Raw genomic sequence first — 16,466 nt, 5'->3', positions numbered from 1 at the left:
AAAATCATTTTAATATTTATTTTCAGAAAATTGTTTTTTATGAAATAGTCTTTTTTAACTTTAAATTGATTTTATATTTTGAGAATCAAAATATAGTTTTAAATTGACTATTTTTAAAAAGAAAATTTAACTTTGAATCCTAGTTTATGTGAACTTAAATATAATGATAGTTAATATCTACTAAAACCAATATAGTTTATTAAAAATTAAAAATACAAAAAATTAATTAATGTAGTTGTGTTTCTTCCTGATGGATGCGACCCCTCGTTCGACCTCCTCTCACAATGTTTAATCAATCTTAACTAAACCCTTTTTTATATATCCCCTACACAGTCGCAGGTATACCCTCCCCTTCCTTCACGATACGATGGGCGGCGGGTATTTAACCTACAAACTTCGCGAAAAAATTCCAGGCGGCCTGATATGCACCGATGACTTACACTATATAACTCAGTGACAGACTTGGATGAGTTTTAATCCAATTACCCTACGTTCATCTCCAGTCCATGATTTCTTTTCCATTCTTTTTTCAAACGACTCTACCAAACACCATTCGGTTTTAGTCGCTTGCAGATTGAACACTCATGTAATTCAATACACTTTATTCACTTGCATGATAATTGTTTTTATTTTCTGAGTTGATTTGCTTTAGAACCTGTTGATTTGCTTTAGAACCTTAACGAATTTTCTAGGAATGAGAACCTCAGAACCTTAACAAATTGTTTGGAATTGAGAACCTGAGAACCATGACGAATTGTCTGAAATTGAAAAGTGGGTGGGCTTTCTTTTCTTCTTTTTGGTGTGGGTGATTTTAGTTTTGTTTTTCCAATGGTATGATATTTTTGTTACTTTTTTCAAGATGAATATACACTATCACTTTTGAGAATCCCAAACTTTTGATAATTTTATTTTATTTTGCTTTATTTTTTTTGTCTTTTGTTTTTGTTTTTTAATTTAGGGTAAGATTAAAAGAAAATAAAGGTTAAAATTAATAGTGTGTATATTTTTAATTATTTAAAAAATTTGAGTGATAAGAGGGATAGTGTGTATATTATTAATTATTTAAAAATTTTGAGTGATAAAAGGGACAGTGATAGTGATAGTGATGAAAGATTTTTCTACCATTTTAAAATTTAGATATGAAAGTATAGTATATGATATTTTTAGATTTAATTATCTCCGAATAAGATGATCATCTCTTTCAAACCATTGGTGACCTATCCAATTTGAAATAACAATTGTATGTGGTTTCATTAAATTGTACATCAATTTCACTCTTTCCCGCTGTTAATAATAACTCCAAAAAACAAGTGTCCATCAATGTCACCATTCCAGCAATCGTTCCAGTAATCCCCAATGGAAATAATAACTCTCCATGAATTTCACCATTCATGCTCTTAATAATAACTCCGCCACTCCATCTTTGATTGTAACATGGAGAATAATAGAATAACTCTCCCACTCCATCTTAGCTTGTAACCTTGAGGAATCCCTACTCCATCTTGAGCATTATTAAATATTTATTGTACTTATTATTCATTACCATTCCATCTATTATAATCAAAGGCTCCGTGGATACATGCATTTCTTTCTTAGCACTTGGGTGTTGGAATTGTTGAAGGATTTGCTGGAAAGATTTGAAAGGGCTTTTCTCTACTTCTATCTCCTAAGAAAGGTGCAAAATCTTTTGTAGCCTTCCTTTTATCTACCTAGTGTTTTTTCAATGTTTCCTTCAAGATGCATTGGAGGAAACCTTTTGGTTGAAAATGGTAATAGTAGCTGCAAGAATTAAAATTCCTTTATCACGAGATGCATGAGTAAATGGTACAAGTAGATGGTGATAGGGGGACGTGGGGAAGAACCATAGTTTTCTTTTAAAATAATTTTATTGAGAAAAAATTAATGAATAATCTCAAACCTAATGAATAATCATATTCAAATTGTCAGATACTAAGAATTGTTTTATATATTATTATGTTATATATTAATTATATTCTGGTTATATATATATAAAGAAAATATAAACCATATATGAAACTAAAATATATTACAAGTAATTATAGTAGGGTTGTTATTATATATAGTTATTAAGAATTATATATAATTAGTTCTTAATTAACAAAATATATTTAATAATAATTATTAATGTGGTTGATATAAGTCTATTGACGTAATTTATAAATATAGTTGTATATGTGTTTTATATATACCTATACATAGTATATCAACTTACATTTACCAATGTAATTGTGTTAATTTATAAAATTAACAAAAAAAACTTACTAACTCTAAATATGTGTACAACTGAATACATCGAAATTCAAGTTCTGAGAATTCAGGAAGAGCAATGTAAAAACATAAATTATCAGCATTACACTAAAAAAAAGCATCTATCCATTCGACATTGGTCCACAATTGTCTTGATAATGCACTTTTCTCAGGGATATTCATATGGAACCGTAGAGGAAGCGTAGAGCAATATGAAATCTTAATAATATAATCAAACACAAAATTTGCATGTACAGACACAACGGAAGAGCCACGACTCTGTCAATAAGAGTAAGTTTATGTTTACAGTTAAATTAATGGTAAGAAGGTAGCCGAAGGCACCCTATATATCATATTCTTTCTTAACAGTAAGAACCCTGAGACAATGTACAATAGAACTAGGCGAGAGGCACTGATATTATAAATCCTCAGCCTTAAATAAACCCTAGGAGGAAATATAAAAATGAGTTGTAGGAGTTCCCAACGAAAAGCCCTTGTGAGCTGAATATAAGCCAAATGTAAACTGAATGATAGTAAGTCCTGTGCTCTTCAAGTTTTTTTGAAAGCAGAAGTCAATATTACAACCTCTATAGTAAATAAAAGACAGGAATTGAACATATGGCAAAGGGGATTTACCTGTTAGGAAGTCCCAATTCTTTCTCCAGTGGAACGTGTCTGTACATTCATTTTTCCTTACCAAACAAACCAAGATTTTGTTGTAACGAAAATGATATAAGAGAAGCGAATTCGATTAGGCAATACGTGTAATAGGGTCGGCTTCGACATGTCTCTGACATATCCAAAACTCTAACTGAACCATGGTCCCAGGTGGGAGCTCCTGGAGACTGCGAGTGACCTCTGCTACCCTTGAAACCCTAGTTACCAAATTCCCTTGTATTGCAGAAAAAAAAAATACGAAAATTGGCAAAAAAATACGAAAATTGGCAATTCGATTTTGAATAGTTCGGCAAAAGCTTGATAAAGTAGCTTAACCTGAAAGGAGATAGGGTTCAGATTTTGTGCGATAAATTCAAAATAAATGGCAGCAGTATCGCAACTTTTTTATTTTTAATCTCATTATAGTCTTTGGGGTTTAGAAATTTCACTCTAAATAAAGTTGAGAAGGTAAGAACAGAAATAATTTGGGCGTCGAAGTTGGAAAGTTAAAGAAAGTAAGAAAAGAAACAATTTGGATCGTGAAATAAGCAAATTCTGAAATTTTAAACATTTTTTTATTATAAGAAATTTAATATATTTTCAGTATTTAATTTTTAAATATATATTAATTAACAAATGAATTTAGATAGATTTTAAAATTTGGGAGTAATTTTAGGTTAAAGTTTTGAAAATAAGATAAGTTTGGAGGGAGGAGTGTTTTTTAATTATAATAATTTTAAAATTATTTATATTAGTTAAAATTAATTCCCACCACCATCCGAAGCAAAAAGTACGAGTCATCAAAACTCTAACTACCAGAGCTTCAAGAATCTCTGACCTTGATCATTTAGAAGAAGAACTTAACCCTCTGCAAAGTCTTCATCAACAATGGCTATCAGAAAAACATTATCCAAAAGATATTCAAAGAATCCACAACCAATAACCAAAAAAGGAAGACTCTCGAAAACCCTAGAATCTCCTTACCCTATATTAAAGGAACCACTGACAAAATCGCTAGAATTCTCACCAAGCATAACATTATGGTTGCCTTCACACCCCCTAACACCATCAAAAACATGCTAGATTCTCTCAAAGACCTTATTGACCCAAAAAATCACAAAGGGGTATACTCAATTCCTTGCTCTTGTGGCAAAGTATATATAGGTGAAACATGGAGATCCGGCTAAAAGAGCATATTAATGACATCTCAAGAAATAGGTCAAAAAAATCTGGGCTAGCTGAGCATGCTTGTTCCTCCTCACATTATATTTGCATGGAGCAAGCAAAATTAATTCATAAAGAAGCCCATTATTTAAAAAGAAGAGTAAAAGAAGCAATAGAAATCGAAAAATCCTCCAATAATATGAATAGAGACCACGGTCTAAAGTTAAGTGATACCTGGAAACCCCTATTAAATAAAATAAAAAAGCAATAATCATAATAATTAATAAATATATAATCATAATAATAATAACAATAATAAAAAATAAAAATAATAATAAATATATAATAAATAATAATTAATAATAATAATAATAAATAAATAAAAATAAATTAATAATAATAATAATAATAATAATAGATTTATTTTATTTGAAATTTAAATAACAAATATATATATATATATATAGATACAATAATATAATAAAATTATAACCAAATAAATAAACAATAATAATATATAATAAGTATAACTAAAACCTATCTGAATAAATAGGTATTTATTAATTTATTTTTATTCACTTATAATAAATAAATAAAAATAATTAATAAATTGATGATGATGATGATGATGATGATTTTATTTGTAATTTAAATAATAAACTATATATATATATAAATAAACAATAATATAATAAAATTATAACCAAATATATAAATAATAATAATATATAATAAATACCTATCTAAACAAATAGGTACTCATTATAAATAATAATATATAAATAATAGATTTATTTTATTAAAAATATAAATAATAAAATATATATATATATATATATATATATATATATATATATAAACAATTATATAATAAAATTATATCCAAATAAATAAGCAATAATAATATATAATAAATAATAATAAATACCAATCTAAATAAATAGGTATTAATTAAATTATTTTTATTTATTTATAATAAATAAATAAAAATAAATGAACAATAATATAATAAAATTATAACCAAATAAATATATAAAAATAAATATATATAAATAAACAATAATATAGTAAAACTATAACCAAATAAATAAACAATAATAATATATAATAAATATAACAAAAACCTATCTAATTAAATAAGTATTTATTAATTTATTTTTATTCATTTATAATAAATAAATAAAAATAATTAATAAATAATAACAATGATAATAACAAATAAATAATAATAAATAAATAATAGATTTATTTTATTTGAAATTTAAATAACAAACTCTATATATATAAATAAACAATAATATAATAAAAATATAACTAAATATATAAATAATAATAATATATAATGAATACCTATCTAAACAAATATGTACTTATTAAAAATAATAACATAGAAGTAATAGATTTATTTTATTAAAAATATAAATAATAAATTATATATATATATATATATATATCAACAATAATATAATAAAATTATAACCAAATAAATTAACAATAATAAATATAATAAATAATCTATCTAAATAAATATGTATTTATTAAATTACTTTTTATTTATAATAAATAAATAAAAATAAATCAATAAATAAATAATAATAATAATAAAAATAAAAATAATAATAAATAGATAATAGAGTTGTTTTATTTGAAATTTAAATAATAAATTATATATATATAAATAAAGAATAATATAATAAAATTATAACTAAACAAATAAATATTAATAAATATAATAAATAGCTATCTAAATAAAATAAATTAAATAAGTATTAATTAAAATATCATTCATAAGCTGACTACTAATGAATACAACAGCAATATTTCTCAAATAACTATTAATAAGCTCCTTAATTTTCACGCTCTCTCTTCTCAAAAACAAATCTCATTGCCCTGATGATGGACTCACTAAGCTAGTCCGAAACCTTTGTTTCAAATCTCTTCACAGGTTTTTCCTCAAAATAAAAATAAAAAAGATTAATAGAAATTATTTAAATTTGAAAATTAATGAAAAGAAAATGAGTAAAAACAATCGCTGCTACATAAAAAAAAAATTACATATTTCTCAATATTTAAGATGTATGTTGACAAATTTTTTTCAAATTGAAAATTTTTCATTCTAATTTTTATCATATAGCAAGGTCAGTATGGGAAAGCAGGGACAAAGACTCAAATGTGAATCTTGCATGTCAAAATAAATAGCAAGTCATACTCAGGTTTCCTTAAGATTGGTTTGTTGGAACTGCAGAGCTTACCCATGGAGACGAGGACCTAGGTTAGGGCCTATTGCTGAAGATAGAGACATAATTTGCCTCATAGAAACACATGAGCATGAAGGGTGCAAGACACCTCTATTTGAAGGATACTGTAAGATGGCAGTGTGGAACAAGGCATGAACGAATGACAAAGGGCACAGGGGTATCATGATTTTAGTAAGGGAGAAAGAAGGTCGTCTCATTCAGTTAGAAAAACAAGACTCAAATAAGCAATTCATTTGGTTTAAAATATCAGAAAATGGAAACCACATCAGAATTACAACATGCTATTTTGCGCGCAGGTTTAAAAAATCTACAAAAGTAGAAGGCTTGACCACAAAGATCCATTTGCAACCTTAAAAGCGGATATTGCAACATATTCACAGCTAGGTGAAGTCCTTATAGTGGGTGATTTCAATGCTAGCACTACAAGTAAGCAAGCTAGCTTTCTTTGTTGTAAAGATGATTGTGGCCCTATTTGGCTTACAAAAGAAAGTAATCATCAATGGGAAAGAATTTCAGAGGACAAGGGTTGCAATCTCTTTGGTCAACAATTGCTTACTCTATGTGGGGCCTTTGATTTCGTCATTTGTAATGGCTTGACTTGATGGGAAAGTCTGGTAATTTCACTTGCAATACTTACAATGGAGCAAGTGTGGCAGATTATGTAATTTGTTCGCATGGTTTGTGTGAGAAAATGGGGGAAGTTTTCATTGTGGATCAGCTGTGGGACTTGAAATCAGATCACAAGCCAATTTATTTATGTTTCTCTTGGATTGGAAAGAAACAATTAGAGTCAAAAATTCAGCATGTCCTAACAAAATCTTTCACAGGACAGAAATCTTTTAACCCCAGAAAATTGTAATACCTTCAAAATGATGCTAGAGAGGCTCTTCAAGAAGGAGAAAGTTACAATTCACAACCTTCATAGTCATGAAATAACACATTTAATTCAATGCGCACTTGCAAAATGCAAAATAGCAAAAATTAAGAAGTCTTAAACAAATTGCTTTCCGGTTAATGCTTGGTTTGACGAGGAATGCAAAAAGGCAAGGAGAATGTGGAAAGATTCAAACAAGGATAGCATAAAGCTCAAAGCTTACAAGAAGTTATTAAGCAAGAAAAAGGTTGATTTCATGGTTTCAAGGAGGGAAGAAGTAATCTTCCTTGGGAAAAATAATCCCAAATTATTTTGGAAGGAGGTCCAACCAAAAAAGATACATATTGGAAATAATATTACAGCTTCTAAATGGTTTGACTATGCAAGACAACTCTATGAGCAGGTTCCCAAGGTTGACCCTCCCCCCTTGGTCAACACTTATACTGAACTCTTCACGGTACAAGAGGTAGAGATGGGTATCAAGAAGTTGGGTGTTGGAAAAGCAAAAGACTTAGCTGAAGTCCAAGTACAATATCTAAAGTGGGGCTCAAAGATTTTTGCACCTCACATTACAAAAATCTTCAACAACATCATACAACAAGCGTTCCCCACAGATTGGACAACTAGTCTGGAAATACCTCTTTTCAAGAGCGGTCGCGGGTGACGTCAATAATCCCTCTAATTATAGGACATCATGATAAACCCTTTGTTTGCAAAGCTATTTGGAAGCATGCTAGAAAACAAAATTAGCAAGTGCGCAGAAGAAAGAGATAAACGTGCTAAAGGGCAAGCAGGTTTTAGACCTAAACATTCCACAGTTGATCATTGTATAACCTTAAGGCACATCATTGAAAAAGTTTGGGAGAACAAGGAAGAAGTCTTTTGTTGCTTTCTTGATTTCAGAAAAGTGTTTGACTCGGTTCCTAGGGATAAGCTTTGGAACAGAATGTAGGAACTTGGGGTTCTTAAACATTTGAGAACAACTGTGCATAGGCTGTATGAAGAGGTGAAAGTCAAAATTAGAACTTCAGCAGGCATTTCTGAAAGTTTTAGAAGTGATATCGGGGTCAAGCAAGGTTTCCCGCTGTCTCCTACCCTTTTTGGTTTATATATCGAAAAGCTTGAGGAGTGGTTAAATTCATAAGGGGGTGATGGTATCTATTTGGACAAGTTTGTTATAAGGTTTCTTTTGTATGCAGGTGACCTTATTCTGATTGCTAAATCGGCTCTTGGTTTGCAAGAACATTTACTATGCCTTAAACATTTTTGTAGAAGTGTGGGGATGCTAGTCAATATCAGCAAAATGAAAGTGGTGGTCTTCTGTAAGAAAAGAAAACATAACCAATAGAAGTTCTACTTTGAAGGCAACATTCTAGAAGAAGTTGCGGATTACAAATACCTCAGAATTGACTTCAACAAAAATCTAAGTTGGAATGGTTGTATAAAGAAAAGGACTTTGGGGGGTTGGAAAGAATTTTATGCTTTTGAAAATAGGTGTAGAGAGGCAGAGTTATGGGACTGGAAAACCACTCAAACTCTTTTTGGGCTTCTAATGATTCCGGTGATTCTCTATGGTTGTGAACTATGGGCCAGCGGTACATTCGACATGCAGTGGAGACAAATTGAGGAAATCCAGAAGTGTTTGATTACAAACAAATTTAAGATTAAAAATGTAGTTCCTTATGATATCTTGTTTAGTGAAACACGGACTTCTCCTATTGAAGCAATTGTTATGGTGCGATTCATAAGGTATTTAAAAAAAATTGAGCAAATGGAAAAGGGTAGATGACCTAAGGTTGTCTTTAATGGTAGATTGTGCAAGAGCAAAAAAACTTGGATGCAGCAAAATAACAAATGGTTTAGTAAATGGGGTATTTTCTTGAACGCGTGTTCCATAAACAACGAAGAGATAAAAACTTTTGTTATGGAAAAGTTCCACAAGCGTATTTGGGATAAGGAGCTAGGAAGAAATAAAAATTACTATATTGAAGTGTTTAATCCCACTCATAGTCATCAACCAAAAACATACATAGAGGCCAATATCTCTTGGAGAGCCAAAATTCTTATTTCTCATTTAAGGACTAATTCTCATCAAGTTCGTTGTGAAACAGGGCACTAAAAAAGGCCAAAGGAAGTGTGAGAGGAAAGAGTATGCATTTTTTGTTCTTCCGAAAAAGTGGAAACATAAAAACATTTCATTTTAGAATGTGAGGCCTTCAAAGACAACAAGGAAAGCTATATATATATATATATATATATATATATATATATATATATATATATATATATATATATATATATATGTTGGCAGCTAGCTCTTGGAATAATCTATTTAGCGAGGGGTTTGTCGAGAAGCCGGGAACATTTATTTTGAAGCTTCACAGAAAAAGGGCCGAATACATCAAGCAGATAAAGAAGCAATATGTCCCATAGGCTATCTTTAGCCTCGTGACGTTAAAATAATTTCTTTCTTTCTTTCTTTCTTCTATCCTATTAAATTCAAACTTGTTAACTATACTTGAAAACACAACAAATACCTTTGAATACTTTTATTTTGAGCATGACTTCGAGGGGTACTAAAAACTCGAGGAAATAAACAAAGGAAACTTAGAACTTTGTAGTCAGACGGTGGAAAATTACCAGATTAGGTATGAAAATGCGAAAAAGACACCTCCATGGCAACACTTCTGCCACCATGGTTGTAGAGGCTCCTTGGCAGAAAGAACAACAAGAATGAGACCCTCATGGCGCCGGAGAGGAGGGAAATTACCTTAAACTACCCCTTTCATTCTAGACCGTAGATTCGAAACGTAATCACTGAGACCGTGGATCTGAGACTTTACCAATCCCAAGGTTTTTCCATGCCACTTGGCAGAGGATTAGGGCACATCGAGAAAATTCGAACCACTGATTCAATGCGGACTTAGGTTATAATCATCTATGCCAACCATAACAATTCACTAATCTATTGAATATGAATTATATACATTGTATGTGCGATACAGAGAATATGCAATACCTATTTCGTGAAAATCTTTTATTATAAAATATCTATAATTACAAGTTTACCTTTTAAGTAATGAATAAACCCAATAATAATCCAAAGTTTAATAGCTAATTAATGTGCACATTTTACGAACAAAAAAATCAGAATTAGAAAAAAATATATTACATTTATGATTCGATAACAATGTAACACCATCTCTAATAAAACAAACATCTCAATATTTCACATAATTAAAAGTATTTAATTTAAATTCTCTCAAAATATAAAAAGTAACTATATTCCAAATAATATAAATTATTATTAATTATATACCAGTCATAAAATCACAAATCAAATTGATACTGCATTGATACTAAACTTCTTAAATGGCAATATTGAAACGGAACCCAAAAAAATAAACCATAATGACACTGTGTGCCTTTGCACTTATAATAAATGGCAATTTTGAAACGGAACCCAAAAAAATAAAACATGACGACACTATGCCTCTTTGCACTTATAATAAATGTCTCATTGTTTTACAACATGTCTAATTGTACGTATAATAAGTGGGTTATTGTTAGACAGTGATTCCTATTTCTAACCCCATAGAAAAGTTATTGCGCCTTGACATGCGTCTTTGATAGCGAGATATAACACGCGCGGTGATGACTACAGAAAAAAAAAAAAAAAAAACGGCGTGTTATATGGGGCTATCGAGGGCGCATGTCAGGGGCAATAACTTTTCTATGGGGTTGGAAATAGGAACCGCCTTGTTAGAGTGATACAAAATTTTAGCATGCAAGAAATCATATAAGCATTTTCATAATCATGAAAATTCTAAAGAATGGACCATGCAAATGTTTATAGGTTAATGTTATGGTAATGTTTGTCATTTACCGAGATTCCATGTACCGCCAACTTTAGAACAACCTTGCATTAAAATTTTAGCATGCAAAAAATCATATAAGCATTTTTATAATCATGAAAAGTCTAAAATGAATGGACTACCCAAATCTTTATCACTTAGTGTGATTTTTTGGAATTTTTGGTGTTAGAATTTGGTAGAACAAATTGTAGTGAAATCTTGATTTGGGTTATTTAAACTAGTTTTTTGACTGTACATATGGATTAAAAAATTTTAAAACACTTCTATTGTGCAAGTTTACCCATCAAATTTATGATTTCAATGAAGTCCCTAATCCAAAAAAAACTTCCAAAAAATCACACTAAAAACAACTCCTTAATATTATAGTAATATTTATCCTTCCTCTCGATTCCATGTGCCCCAAATTTAATTTTATAGTAATGTTTGTCCTTTCTCGAAATTCCATGTACTAAAAACAACTCCTTAACGTTATAGTAATGTTTGTCCTTTCTCGAGATTCCATGTACCCCAACTTTAGAACCATTCATTGACCATTAAAAATATATATTTTAATTTTAATCGATTCAATCAGAAGGTTGCGTGTTTTATTTTAAATTTAGTCGATTCAATCAGAAGGTTGGGCGTTCGATTATTTTAATTTTAATCGATTCAATCAAAAAGTTGCGTGTTCGATTATTTTAATTTTAATCGATTCAATCAGAAGGTTGCGTGTTTTATTTTAAATTTAGTCGATTCAATCAGAAGGTTGGGCGTTCGATTATTTTAATTTTAATCGATTCAATCAAAAAGTTGCGTGTTCGATTATTTTAATTTTAGTGGATAAGATTAGGGATATCCTATATCCTATGATAGAGGAATGAGAAAGCTCCACCTCGAAGTTGTCAACATCTTGGTATCCATGCGTTTGGATCGTTGAAAATGGTGTGGGTCTCTATTTTGTTAACCAACCTGGGTGATACACACCATTGACATTAGCACAATGGTTAACTGGTGCACTGCATAACTGATATCAAACTGAAGTCACGCCCACTAAAATAATCTTCATAAATTCAAGGTTTCTCTCCATAAATACCCATCTCAATCCATTCTCACCTATACCCGAATCATATCTCAATCCATTCTGACCTACACCCGAATCATTTGCAGAGCCCTAAGTAGTGAAGGAAGCCCAATATTATCGATAGAATCGAACTAGCAGTACTCCACTTACAGTAATTAACTACAATCATGATTTGGTGGGGAGTAGTGATAGCATTCGGGTGGGCAGCTGCAGCCTCTGCAGTTTGGTTTAGGTCAAAAAATGGCAAAATTCGTGAAGGAAAATTAGGAGAGAAATCAGAGCTGCCCCCTGGCAGCATGGGTTGGCCATTTATTGGAGAAACTCTGCAATATCTTTCTCCATCCCAGTCCTCCAGTGTTGGTCCCTTCCTTCATAAAAGAATTTCAAGGTATCAAAGTTAGTTCCCCCTAGTCCTGCATTGTTGGACCCATATTGCTTTGTTTCTTTTTCAATTTATTTTTGTTTATTCATGCTGCTGTGCATATGAGGTATAATGAATAGATTTTTTTTTGGGTATTGAATTAATGAACAGGTATGGAGACGTATTCAAAACCCACGTATTTGGGAAGCCTACCATCATGACAACTAGCGTAGAAGCAAACCAATTTGTTCTCCAAAACGAAGGCCGGCTGTTCAAGTGCGCTTATCCAAAGTCATTTGTGAGCATTTTAGGGAAGAATAATATCCTCGAAACCCACGGTCCCAAGCACCTAAAACTGCGAAAATTAAGTCTGAGTCTCATGGGCACTCAAAATCTCACTGCCACTTTGCTACAAGACGTGGAGAAGCAAGTGATAGAAAGCCTGGACACATGGGAGGAGGGTAATACTATCCAAATGAATGTAGAAGCAGGAAAGGTGAATTATTATATTTATTAGTAAATTTTAGAAATCAAATAGTTGTGTCAGGCCTATCCTGGTTCAAATATAAATAAGGGTGAAATATACTAATTCTTTGTGTAGTAATCTTAAAGAATTTATCTTTTTAAAAGTAAATTTAAAAATAAATTATTATTATAATGTGATATTCTCAACAAAAATGAATTAGATTGCTGAGCTGACCATTATGAAATTTGTTTATGCTTTCCACAGATAACATTCAAGATCCTGATGAAACAACTCGTTAGTTTGGATTCTGGAAGTGTTGAGGCGCAGAAGCTCCTAAATAGTTTCTCGCAGTTTACGAGAGGATTATTCTCCTTACCAATCAGACTTCCAGGCACACCTTATAACAACTCCTTGAAGGTTTGAAACTAATAGAATGCACTTTAATTCTCTTCTTGTTATGCTTTCTAAGAAACCATCACATCGCTTCTAACTTGAGGTTTGGCTGGTGGGTCAAAGTTGGTAGTTAATATAGTTAAATTAGTGGCTATAATATATTTGTCCGGTGGGTCCAAGTCGGTAGTTAATATAGTTAAATTTGTTGTCAATTCCTGGCTATGATATGTGAGTGCTGTGATTCAAGAACATTAAAGTCATAATTTCTTTCAACTTCTATCAGTATAAACATAAAAAAATAACTAAAAAAATCATTGGCGTGGACAGGGACGAGAGCAAGTATTAAATGCTCTGAGGAATGTTATCTCGGAACGTAAAAAGGAGAAAAGAATTGTTAAGGAGGATTTCCTGGACAAAGTATTAGGGATGGCCGTTGAAGACAAAGAGCATTTTAACGATGAGGCCGCTTTGGATTACCTGTTCAGTTCTCTCTTTGCTGGATATGACGCCGCTTCAGTAGCAATGACCATGGCTGTCAAATATCTCACTGAAACACCCAGGGCTCTCAACGAATTGAGGGTAACGGGTGACTTCCTTCTTGGCTCTGCCGTATCTTCTTCAAGTTGTTTATAATTGATAAGATAAAAGCATTTTAAACCAGTCATTTTTATATTAGAATGTAGTTTTTTGGAATATTTTAAGATTAATGTATATAAGTGAGGTTAAATAATTAATTTCACCTATTTCTATCTAATTTTAGAAAAATCCAGAAATCCCCGACCACCTTAAAGACAAAAAGTCTGTATCCACTTTTATATATTAAGAGGACGATCTTGAGATGCTAATGTTCAACGACATAACAGGAAGAACATGAGGGCATCCTCCGGGAGAAAAAGAGCAGAGGAGAAGTATATTTAACGTGGGAGGACTATAAATCGATGACATTCACAACAAATGTAAGTATATGTTGTCTTTTGTTAGTTATATATATATCGTGGGACAACTGCAGGTTTAATTATAGGTTTCGAGGGGAAACGACTAAAGTTTTGATTATGAAATGGTCATAACACAATGTTGAAAATAAGCAGGTAATAACGGAGACTTTGCGCGTATCAAACATAGGCACCTCTTTGTTTCGAGAATGCATAGAGGAAACAAAAATCAACGGTTAGAAATTAGAACTTGGTTTCTCCCAAATAGCTATATAATATTAAAACTTAGATATAATTCAAATGACATAATATGCTATATAATTAGTTAATTATATTAACCTCTCGTTACTTTTGGAATGGAATAATTTCCAGGATATCGCGTTCCCAAGGGCTGGAGGGTTGTTGCATGCACTTCACCGGTGAATCTTGATCCATCTATGTACTTTGAACCCTTATCTTTTAATCCATGGAGATGGGAGGTGCGTTTTGTTAAATTCATTCATAATATCATTATTGTGTACTGGTCGGAAAATCGTTATACTATAGTTCATATGGAACTCATTAATATATTGGTTTATGAGATATTATAATCAGAAAAGGACGTGCAACAAAACTGATTTTCAAGCTTTTGGAGGGGGGCTTAGATATTGTGTGGGATCAGAATTAGCCAAAGCACAAATGGGAGTGTTTCTACATCATCTCGTGACAAAATTCAGGTATTAATTGATCAATGATTCTGCAATCGATCTCAAAGAATGTGTGACCTCTGATCTTTTTATTTTTGTTAAATATGGCAGATGGGAGAAAGCATTTGGATGGAAAGAATCAATAATCCGTCGTCCGCGTATTATATTTAAAGATGGGTACCCGATCTACTTAACGAAGCGCATGTAGTCTTCTGCTCATGCCTCTTGTCCTTCATGATATAATAGACAGATGTAGATGAAATTACTATTTTGTTCTTCAGTAGACAGATGTAGTAGGTGCAGAAACTATTACTATTTTGTTGTGTATTTAGTAAGTGGCTATCCAATCAACTTGAGCACGATAAATGGATTCTCCACATTCTTCTTTAGAAACTACACAGATGGAGGAGGTACTCTTTCTTTTATATTTCGTAGTATAAAATGTCATTCATGTTGCTGTTTTTGAGATACTATAGCGATGGATGTGATACTCTTTTTCTTTTATATTTCATGGTTATAAAGTGTTAGTTTAGTGTAAATAAATGAGAGGTATTTTGTGTATATTAATGTGAACCGAAGTAGTTGTATAAGTTTAGAGTTGTTTAAATATGTTGTGGGAGTTTTCCTTTTAAAGTATAAATCATTTGGGTTATAAAGGATTTAGTTTTATTAAATTTGAAGTTTAAAATTTATGCTAGAGATATAATTGTAAAGTTTATTTTGTTTTAATAGATATTTAAAATTTAAATATTTTACATATAATCATGATAATTATATTTTATGATAGATTTTTAGGCGAAAATCACATGAGAAATCATTTGTCGACGCTTTTCGAACCAACCAGTGTGATTTTCGCTGAAAAATCTATCATAAAATTGTTATGGATCACAGAAGCCTCAACTCTACAAATGATAATTATATTCAATTATTAAATTAAAAAAAATACAATTATATTATAAAATTAATTATAATTGATCTGTCATGCTGAACTCTTTAAATATTATTTAAAAAATTAGTAATATTAATATTTTTAATATGTCTATTTAAAAAAGACAGTTTTGTCATATGTTATAAGGAAGATTCATAAATATATGTTGAGGATTTTTTTTTAACAAAATATTGTAAAATAAAATATTTACAATTTTTTGTATTTAAAAAAAATATATTATAGTTTTTTTTTTCATATATATTTACTTTTTAGAGATATTTAAAAACTCCAAAAATAAAATTTTATATATATATAAACAATTGAAAACATGATATATTTTACACATTAAAACACACACTTTACATTAAGATATTACTCTATAATATAGTTATTCTATAATATAGAGTTTCTCACATCTAACTTATTCTTAGTTTAGGAGGAGAGGTTGAGAGAATTTCTCAAACATCAACTCACAAACCAACTTTTTAGATATAGAATGTAAGCATTAACTCTAAGTCTTCCCTTAATGCTTACACTACGAAAA

The 16,466-nt window shown here is 30.5% G+C and overlaps 1 protein-coding gene across 1 annotated transcript; it reads left to right on the top strand.

The window, feature by feature from the left end:
- Positions 1 to 12,161: 12,161 nt before the first annotated feature.
- LOC149205108 (cholesterol 22-monohydroxylase CYP90B52-like) lies at positions 12,162 to 15,370 on the top strand. The gene is made up of 9 exons (XM_089393423.1): positions 12,162 to 12,544; positions 12,689 to 13,013; positions 13,248 to 13,400; positions 13,704 to 13,955; positions 14,240 to 14,332; positions 14,465 to 14,543; positions 14,681 to 14,787; positions 14,903 to 15,024; positions 15,106 to 15,370. The coding sequence occupies exons 1-9, from the start codon at positions 12,324 to 12,326 to the stop codon at positions 15,200 to 15,202; spliced, it is 1,449 nt and encodes a 482-aa protein (XP_089249549.1). The 5' UTR covers positions 12,162 to 12,323; the 3' UTR covers positions 15,203 to 15,370.
- The last annotated feature ends 1,096 nt before the right edge of the window (positions 15,371 to 16,466 follow it).

This window comes from Pinus tabuliformis, chromosome 1_2, assembly GCF_031772625.1.
Source record: "Pinus tabuliformis cultivar Carrire ecotype Pingquan chromosome 1_2, CPIR1, whole genome shotgun sequence".
In the NCBI taxonomy this organism is placed as follows: Eukaryota; Viridiplantae; Streptophyta; class Pinopsida; order Pinales; family Pinaceae; genus Pinus; species Pinus tabuliformis.
The sequence above is the reverse complement of the archived record's forward strand: the minus strand, read 5'-3'. Positions and strand labels throughout refer to the sequence as shown.